At 36.7% G+C, this 10,094-nt stretch overlaps 1 protein-coding gene across 1 annotated transcript; it reads left to right on the forward strand.

Moving 5' to 3' along the window:
• Window positions 1-339: 339 nt before the first annotated feature.
• bida (BH3 interacting domain death agonist) lies at window positions 340-9,739 on the forward strand. The gene is made up of 4 exons (XM_046865067.1): window positions 340-424; window positions 3,412-3,661; window positions 4,790-4,923; window positions 9,277-9,739. The coding sequence occupies exons 2-4, from the start codon at window positions 3,439-3,441 to the stop codon at window positions 9,454-9,456; spliced, it is 537 nt and encodes a 178-aa protein (XP_046721023.1). The 5' UTR covers window positions 340-424; window positions 3,412-3,438; the 3' UTR covers window positions 9,457-9,739.
• Window positions 9,740-10,094: the final 355 nt, after the last annotated feature.

Raw genomic sequence — 10,094 nt, forward strand, 5'->3', positions numbered from 1 at the left:
TGTTCTCCTCGACTCCATTTCCTTGTCGTTAACGTGCAATTATTTCCCGAGAATTCTGTGCAGTCAAGGTGGAAAACTACATTTATTGAGTGTGTGGGGGGGTGTTCACTTGATTATAATCAATACTGCTGTATTTTATTAAAATTTGTCAAGTATTTTTGGAGTCTGCGCTTTTTTAAAGTGACTTTTAGTTATACTGTGGCAATTATTATTTTATTTAAAGCACGCGGACAAATATAATTTTGTGCTAATAAAATGCGCTCCCCCGTCGTAACAATGACGACGTCCTGAGTGAAAAAAGGGAAAGCCCCTTTGACGCAGCTTGGTATAAATTTGCGGCGGGAGATGTGTGTGTGTGAGAATATGAGTGTGTAGGGAAGTATGAGCAGCTGTGTAGCCCGAACTCTGAAAGGGATTAACGAATGTAAGTTGTTTACTTTATTATCTAAGACATCCGATGTATTGTACTTAGACGCAAGTAATTTGACTAGCAGTTATTTTAGACGACGACGGGATTTGGGCTGATTTGTTAGACTAGCTAGCGAGCACCTCTTTTAAAGGAGGTTAGAAATGGACAGAGCAGTCTTGGGTTTGTAACGTTTTTCACAATACGGTTGTTAAAAGTGTTTTTTAACAAATTTAAAAGATAATATATTGAGTGTGTTTAATAGACACGGCTGACTTTCTCGAGGTGTAATAACACCTGCTCTTGAACTCTGCCTTGTGTTTTAGCTCTATTTATTGGTATATAGTTGTAGAGATACTCGATCAACCTGATCTGTTGTAAACAGGGTAGGTTTTAATGTATATATGATTAAGCAAAGATATTTCACGTTTGGAATAAAGGTATGGCTTAAATAGTTTCTCTATGTCCAGATCTACTGCCAGTATCCGTAGGTATTTGGACAGCGGCACAAATTGCTTAATGTTTTCTCTGTTTGTACAAAAAGGATTTAAAATTAAATAAATGTTCGTGTTGAACCCAAAATATTGCACCAATCCTTTAGGATTTATAGCTATTTTTTATGTTACACATTAATTCCATTTTCAAATGTTCAAAAGTAATCGGACAGCGGTCTGATAAGCTGTTTAATAGCCAAGTGATGTAAAAAAAAAAAAAAAGATAAAAAGCAGAAATGTTCAGTGGCCAAATCGTTAATTTGGTACGTTCATTAAAAAAAAAAGAAGCACATTGTTGAGCTCAGCAGTCTAGAAAAGGTCTGGAAAACCACAGAGCTCATCTAAAGTGGATGATCATGGACTATAGTCGATGAAAATCCCATTCAAGAACAGAAAGACCAGACTAGACTAGAGAATATCCTTAAAAGCATTTTTGAGTTCAGGAGCAAGATTATTTTGAACATGGTGAAGAGTATTTTAGATTAAGAATTATAGGAGGAGAAAAATATGGAGAAAGAAAGGAAGGGTTCACAAGTCAAATGGTATCACATCATCTGTTAAACATTGTGGTTATGGCGTTGGCATATGTCTGGCTGCCAGTGGAGCTTGATTATTTGACTGCCGGTAGAAGTATCAGGATGAAATCCGGCATATACAGAGCTTGACTTTCTGCTCAGTTTTAGTTAAATGCCACAAAGCTGATGGGATGATGTTGCATGGTACAGATAGATAATGACTCAAAAACATACTGCGAATGCAACCCATAATCTTTCTATGGCAAAAAAAGTAACCATTTTAAATGTCTGTCAGTCACATGCCTTAACCCAGCACAGCATGCCTTTTTACTCATTGAAGCAACCCAACTGCAGGCAGAAAGTCCCACAGACAAGCAGCAACTGAGGGCAACTGGAGTAAAGGCCTGGCAAATCATGTCATGAGAGGAAACTCATCACTAAAATACATTTGTATTGAAAATAGAAGTAATACTTAGAAAATTGCTATAATTCCTAAATAATTATTGCAGTAATTTTGTTAAATTAAACACAAAACTGCAAGGCAGAATGATGAAACTGTCACTGTCCAAATACTGTTTAACAATAGTTTTTAAACTGGCGGCCGCCAGATGTCGCTAGGGAGCCCGCATAGAAATTCTAGGATCTAGATGAGAAAATTCTTAAAAAAATAATAATTTTACCTGTCCTTTAAAGTAGTAGATGCCGACCCTGCAAACATTCCGAACCATCTAGAGATGTACCAGTGCCAATGGATCCCACTTCATGTGGAGTTTGGACACTGGACCTCTTTGAGTGTTTAAAGGCTCTGGCATGGAAGAGACCTTGTGTTGGATCTGTGATGATCGCAAATGTTGCTATTTTATAAGTTGCTCAGTAGCTTCTAGTTTTATAACCACAAATGACTGTAAAAGACTGTAGAAAAAACATTACTCATAATCTTACATTCCAGTGTTCTGTATTGTTTAAATATTATAATCACACTCTTGATGTAACCCAAATGAGGATGGGTTCCTCTTTTGAGTCTGGTTCCTCTCAAGGTTTCTTCCTCATAACATCTAAGGGAGTTTTTCCTGCCACAGTCGCCATGGCTGCTCACCAGGGATAAATACACATTGTTCACCTTAACTGTTCAATTCTGTAAAGCTGCTTTGAGAAAATGTCTTGTGAAAAGCGCTGTAGAAATAGACTTGACTTGACTTGACCTATGTAAAATATGGTCAATAAAAATAAAAAAATAAATCATTTTAACGCCGCACACTACGCTAAAACATTACTAAAACCTCCATTGATGTACTAGTGTATTTTATGAAGTGTAGAATTTAAAAGATTTCGAATATTCAACATCAGAAAAATGAGACTACAAAAAGATTTGATGTCCCACCATTGTAAAAAATCATTTGTTTTTGGGTACAATCTAAAATGTTTAAGTAAAATTGTACGTTTTAGGATGTTTTGCGTCATGGGTTTTCTTTTGGGGGCCACAAATGGATTTACCCTACACAAGGGGGCCTCCTGCTGAAAATGTTTGAGAACCACTTCTATATACACACATCATCCACTGTTATTGGAACACCTGTGTACTTGCTGATTTATGCAATTATCCAATTTTTGGCATTACTACCAGCTAACATTTGACCCTGCTTTGAAATATACTGTGTGTTGCAATATTGCAAATTATTTACCCACCAAGGTGCACATGGACATGTTTTGAATTACCGTTCTGCTGAAATGTCCAAACACAGCCTTATTGGCTGAGACAACTGCAAATCTGCAAATCACCAAATGTGCTCTATTGAGAAATAAAACCTCCATTGATGTACTAGTGTATTTTATGAAGTGTAGAATTTAAAAGATTTCGAATATGTCCAAACACAGCCTTTTTAGAAAAGCCGTTTGCTTTTCTAACCATCTTACTGACTGTGCCAATTTTACAACTCAAAATGGACAGTTTTTTTATTTTATTTTTTATAATACTTATTTTTGTTTATCTTTGCAGAGTACAAAGAAAAAGGCCATAAACAGCATGATGGATGCGTATAGTCAAACCCCTCTCCTGTTCCTGGCATTTCTCCAGAAAAGCTCTTGCCTGAACAGTGAGTTGCAGAGGGAGCTGGAGAAGCTGTGCTATGCAGTGAAACAAGTCCTTGACACAGACATCGAATGTGATGGGGAGCTTCAAACAGATGGACACTCATTTCAGACAGGTCTACTACAAGATGTCCCTGAAATTGGTATCGTATTACCAGGTATTTTTTTTTTATTCATTTTGTTTGAATTTAATATTAATATTTTTATTATTTGTTTTTTATCTACTTCTAGACAGCTCATTGCCTTGTTTAATTCAGCCTGCATGCTTTAGCAAATTTGTCACAGATTTCACTTTTGATTCAACATTTCTATATTTTACACCCAACCTGTAGCACGTTTAATTTTTTTACTCATCTTCGTACAGCATGAGTTGGTTTAGATATACACAGTGCTGAAACACTGGTTATAATGAAGTTACGGTAGATTTGAAACAACTAATAAATCAGAAATGTGTCAAATCCTTGATGTTTTATTGTGTGTGTGTGTGTGTGTGTGTGTGTGTGATTCTGTGGGTGAATTCAAATCAAGAATTGTCATCCAATGTGCCCACCAATCTGTATATTTTTTAGCGTTCAGGAACAATTTCATGTGGATTAATATCACACCTTTTTTTGTTTCTATTCTATATTTTACATCCAAATAAGGACAAGTTGCGTCATCCTTTCCAAAAATAAAACTGCTTTGTACAAAGTATTATCTAAGTGAAAACATTATATTAAAAGACAATGGACACACTTAATAAATAGCCTTTCAGTATAACACACTGTGCATTTGGCTTTACAGGTTTAGTGTAGTCTGATTATACTATGTTTTGAAAAAAACATCAAGTGTTGATCGACAGAAAAGATAAATAATAATAATAGGTTTAAAAAGCTCATAGTTGTAGTTTATGGCCATACAAAGACTTATGGAAATACTTATGTAGCCCAGGCAACCTTTAATACCCCTGCCACAAAACCTAATCTAACTTGACTTGGGTGGTGGATCAGCAGGAACCCAGACATGTAAGTGTGTGGTGCCTGTACAAGTGAATCGTGGGCTGAAGTGTTTGTGTTTTTTAAAGCATTTCCTGAGGATGTATTAGACATACTTTTTTCTTTGCCAGTGCCATAACTTGAAACCCTCTGACCTTTCTTAAAACTTGATCTGTTTAAAACCACCAAGAGTGATGTGCATCTAAGCCACTCAAATGTCACTGCTGTGCTTAGTAATAGTTGAACATTGGTGGTGGTGTGTGTGTGTGTGTGTGTGTGTGTGTGTGTGTGTGTGTGTGTGCTTGTGTGCAGTGCCTGCTGAAGAAGCAGAAGCAGTAAGGGAAGTGGCTCAGGAGCTTATTAGAATGGCAGATGAATTCAATCACCTCATTGTCTCTCAAGTGGCTGAGCATCTGACCAAGAAACTCAGCAAGTCTTCTCAAGAGGTGAGTATATTCTAAAGAATAGCTCAATACTGTACCTTTATCCTCGTTCTACAAGTACAACAAAATATTATTAAAGTATAATATATCCATTTATCATGGATCTGTTCTGAAATTCAGCATAAGGCAAATTGTGCAGCAGTCACATTACAGTCAGAGGAGGGCAAAATGTTGGCACAGAAGGTAATGTTCTGTTGCACAACTCCAAGAACTTTGCATACATTCAAGGCTATTTAATTACATTTTATTTTTACGCACAATAAGCTTTACAGAAAGAAATAATTATGAATATTAATTTTTACGTAAATTTCTGTCTCTATAAGTTTATCCCTAATGAGCATGTAGTGCCGAAAGTGGCAAGGGAAAACTCCCTGAGATAGTATTAAGAAGAAACCTCAGGAGGAACCAGACTCAGAAGGGAACCCATCCTCATCTTGGTCTTACCAAATGTCCATTCATTATAGTGCCATCGTTGTTGAGGTTGCCAGTTATTCAATGATGGACACTTGAGTGCAAAATTGTTTATTGCATTTGTAGCCATTGTAGTAAATATTCCTTCCTCACAGAAAGTGTTTCCAGATACATGTTAATGGCAGTAGGTAAGGATACTAATTAATCAGGACAAGTACTGAAAAAAGAAACATCAGTGCACCCATAATAATAGTTTTAAGTGTTTATTCAATCCACTTGTATCTGTGGTATAGTGATACACAGAAAGCAGTTCCAGCAAGTAAGTCAAATCTATTAAGGCGATTAAGAAATAAATAGAAGTGAATAAACAGATAAAGGGGGGATAGAGGATTGGGCTCTGAATCGGCTTATTTGAAGGAGTAATACAGAATCTTTATTCCAGTCTCTCTGGATATCTATGGTTCCACTGTGAGATGACCATCTTCTCAAAACACCTCATGATGAAAGGAGTGTGAGGAAAGGAGGTTTTGTAGCATTTGAAGCAATATAACAGGTGTTATTAAAAAAAAAAAAAAAAATCAGCAATAACTGTGGATAAACGAATAATATATTTATTGCTGCTTAGCCAGATGTTTTCTTTTCAGGTTTTAGTCTTAAGTGCCCTCATTCACAAAAGCCCAATCTTTGAAGTATCTTACTCTGGTAGCTAACACAAGGTCAGCAAACAGATAGAACTATTTTCTAGGCTCTGGTAAATGCATTACTGTTCACAATATATTCTCTGTGAGGAGGTTCTTATTACCCCATTCAATTTGAAAATTGTTAAACAGGCATCAGTAATTTTGAAAGTTGCATATCATACTAACGATGTAAACAAGATAAGATATACTGACAAATATTCCGTGTCAGTTTTTTTTTCTTCAGTTTTTGTATTTTTTTGGTGCATTCTTCCCCTTTGATGTGGTTGTGTTGTACTGTTAAATCTGCAGAAGTTTGAGGTACGGTCTCACTCTAGTTTTTATCATTTTTTGTGTTTGAGGAAAAGAAAGTGAGAAAATAATTCAACCTTGAACCGAGGAAGTGAAAGTGAGCATGTTTATATATTATGGGCATTTTTATTTATTTTTTTGGTGTAAATGCGAGCTACTAAACTAATTAATGAGATGCCAACTGAGCCATATGGCAAAGTTTAAGAAATTATGTAGTGGTTTCTGGGTGTTTGGATATCTTAATATTAAGAACAAGAGAATAAATAGTGGATACACTTTGAAAATGGTTCAAAGCATTATTTTATTAATTTACCGCGGTTCGAATCTCGCGCCCCTGTTTATCACGGAATTACATTTGCCACATAATTCATTTGTTTGGCTGATTTTCCCGGTTTCTCGCTAATAGCACAATAGACCAAAAAACCTGGAATTGTTATTATGGAGTTCCCCAGTCAGGGAACCAACACCAGCCACTCTTAGTGCGGGTCCCAAGCCCGGATAAATGGGGAGGATTACGTTAGGAAGGGCATCCAGCGTAAAAGCGTGTCAAATCAAACATGCGGATTAACCGCTGTGGCGACCCCTAATGGGAGAAGCCGAAAGAAAGAAATATTAAAATAATGACATTTATAAAAAAAATATAATCATTAATTATAAAATGAAGTAAAATGTTAATACAGTACTGTATACATAAAATAGCATTTTTGGGGTGCCGTTCGTTTATCAAGTTTTTTATTTTATCGTGGACGGTTTTGGAACATAACCACCGCGATAAATGGGGGATTGCTGTATTTCATAATTCATTTATTGCAAACTGTGTTCATGATTATTTTAATCTTGCATCGTTTTTACTTGAATTATGCCCACAGTGGACTCAAACTAATAAACTAATCAGTAAATGAACTGACTCTAATTGGTATAGGTGTGAAAGCTCCTTTAGGAATTAGTGCTTTATATAAATATGTTCATGAAGACCTCTGCTAGTTTCTCAGTACAGTTACCACCCACCTTACATCATATAACCAAGGACCTGATTGTTGAGCTTGTTTGCAAGCATTGTCAGGTGCCGGCATATTAAGCAGTGGACTAGAAAAATGTTTTTGTGCATTTGTGTGGTCAAAGTGATTCTCCATCTGCTTGCCATGTATACAATTGCTAAAATTGACTGCAGCAAGAGATTGAAAAAGTTTCCCTGCTTTTTTTTAATACCCATGTGAGACATAAACTGACCTGCTGCTTCAATAGGAATAAGGAGTACACTTGCTTATTCATGCAATAATCCAAACAGCCACTCAGGTTGCAGCATCTCTGTGCATAAAATCTGATCATTTGACTGTTGCAAAACTGATTGTGGTTTGAGAATGTTCAGAAACTGCCTGGCTTCTTTCTGATGAGCATTAAACCTTATCCAGTGACTCAAAATCATCCAAATACAGTGACATCAGTTTAAGTCAAGTCAGGAAGCTTTTATTAGCATTTCAACCACATATAACTGACACAGTACACAGTGAAATGAGACGACGTTTCTCCTGAATCCTGGTGCTACATAAAACAACATGTAGCTCTGTTCTGTTATGTAGCTCTATCCCACATACAGAGCTACATAACAGAACACAGAGCTACATAACAGAACCTAGAGCTATATCACAGAACACAGAACCTAGAGCTACGTAACAGAACACAGAGCTACATAACAGAACCTAGAGCTACATCACAGAACACAGAGCTACATCACAGAACACAGAGCTACATCACAGAACACAGAGCTACATCACAGAACACAGAGCTACATCACAGAACCTAGAGCTACATCACAGAACACAGAGCTACATCACAGAACCTAGAGCTACATCACAGAACCTAGAGCTACATAACAGAACACAGAGCTACATAACAGAACCTAGAGCTACATAACAGAACCTAGAGCTACATAACAGAACACAGAGCTACATCACAGAACACAGAGCTACATAACAGAACCTAGAGCTGGTTAGGACTGTAGTAAGTTGTCTTAGCCACATAAAGTGCATCAAATACACAAAACCCAAAAATAACACCGCCAGTAAACCTACTGTATAATGCCATATGCTGAAGACCACATCAACTTGAACTCTTGCCAGTCAAGAACAAGTATCTGTTTGACTAAAAAAACTGAACTGAAACTTTTGACTACTGCACGACTGCAACATGACTGACTGACTGGATAATTGCATGAATGAAAGTTGTCTTATATAGCTATGCAAAAAACAAACAAAAAAACATCACAGATGTGGCAAGAATAATAAAAAATAAATAATCTGTTCAAGCTTGTACAACTAATAGTCATCTATACAACAATGCAGGCACAAATTAGACCTTTATTAAAGGGACATTGGGTAAAATTTGAGATCTAGCTGTTTTCTGAACATTTCATTTTGCTCTCTTACCCCTACCATCCATACCAAGGGCACCCTGCCTCTTAGGTGAAATTAGCCTACTGCTAATTCTATACATGCTGCATACAACCAAGAATCATTATCCAATAAGATTTGTTCTAGTATACAGTGGTGTGAAAGTGTTTGCCCCCTTCCTGATTTCTTATTCTTTTGCATGTTTGTCACACTTTAATGTTTCAGATCATCACACTAATTTAAATATTAGTAAAAGTGAACACAACATGCAGTTTTTAAATGAAGGTTTTTATTATTGAGGGAAAACAAAATCTAAAACTACATGTGAGGAAAAAGTGTTTGCTCTCACTAAGCTCAGGTTAAAACTGTGGTTTATCACCGTGATTTCTTAACACCCAGGCCTGATTTCTGCCACACAATCAAGACCTGCCTGACAAAGTGAAGTAGACCAAAAGATCCTCAAAAGCTAGACATCATGCTGAGATCCAAAGATCCAACTCTTCACAGCTAAAGTTCAGCGAAGAGAAAGTTGTAATTCTAATGACCGTGTATGATGTGGTTTTCAGTGCTGGTGGAACTGCTTGTCTCAGGGTGTTGACCGCTTACTCAAGGACGTGCCTGGTGTGCACAGCGAGCAAATGGTGATGGCGCTCACCTTCACCGTGGTGAGGGCAATCTGTGACCGTGCCCCTCGTCTGCTTCGCGACCTCTGTAACACCCTGATGCAGTACACAGACCTGCAGTAGACCTCAGTGACGCGTTTCATTTACTGCCAAGTGTTGCCTAAATCTTTAAACTGATGTTTGTTTGTTTACAAATTTTACATGTTTCCTTTTTTTCTTAGTAGATGAATATACATAATGTTTTTTTGTTTCATGTGTGAATCTTTTTTCCTGATGTTTGAATTTATTGTTAAAAAGTAAAAACAAATGGATGAATTGTAATTTTTTTTTTACTTTTTTTATATAAACAAATATATAATTTAACATCTTTAACTAAATGCATTGTAAATTACAAACCTTGAATTTTTTTGTTGTGTGGTGTTTTTTTTTTTTTTTTTTATCCCTCCTACAGCAGAAAAATATTTGCTCTATTGTATAGAAATTTCTGATTTAAAGCCCAGTGTGGCAGCCAGTCATGTCCTGAAACCAGTGACGCAACTCTCTGTGCTCTTGGTGAGAGAAACACTAGTTGAGGTGCCTGTGAGATCATCTATGCAGTAGCGGGTGGATAATTCTTTCCTCCGAGTGCGTTCTGCTGCCTTGTGATGCAGCAGATACAGAGGTTTTAAGAGATGTTATTGGATGCCTTTAAATGGCTTGGAGGGGGTGCAATTGCTGGGAAGTGACCAAATTCAGAATAAAAAACACTGAGTGCCTTAGAA

This window comes from Silurus meridionalis, chromosome 13 (assembly GCF_014805685.1).
Source record: "Silurus meridionalis isolate SWU-2019-XX chromosome 13, ASM1480568v1, whole genome shotgun sequence".
Classification (NCBI taxonomy): Eukaryota; Metazoa; Chordata; class Actinopteri; order Siluriformes; family Siluridae; genus Silurus; species Silurus meridionalis.

Coding starts and splice junctions, on each gene's coding strand:
- bida (XM_046865067.1), top strand. CDS start 3,439: ATGATGGATGCGTATAGTCAAACCCCTCTCCTGTTCCTGGCATTTCTC. Junction 3,662..4,789: donor AATTGGTATCGTATTACCAG/GTATTTTTTTTT, acceptor GCTTGTGTGCAG/TGCCTGCTGAAGAAGCAGAA. Junction 4,924..9,276: donor TCAGCAAGTCTTCTCAAGAG/GTGAGTATATTC, acceptor TGTGGTTTTCAG/TGCTGGTGGAACTGCTTGTC.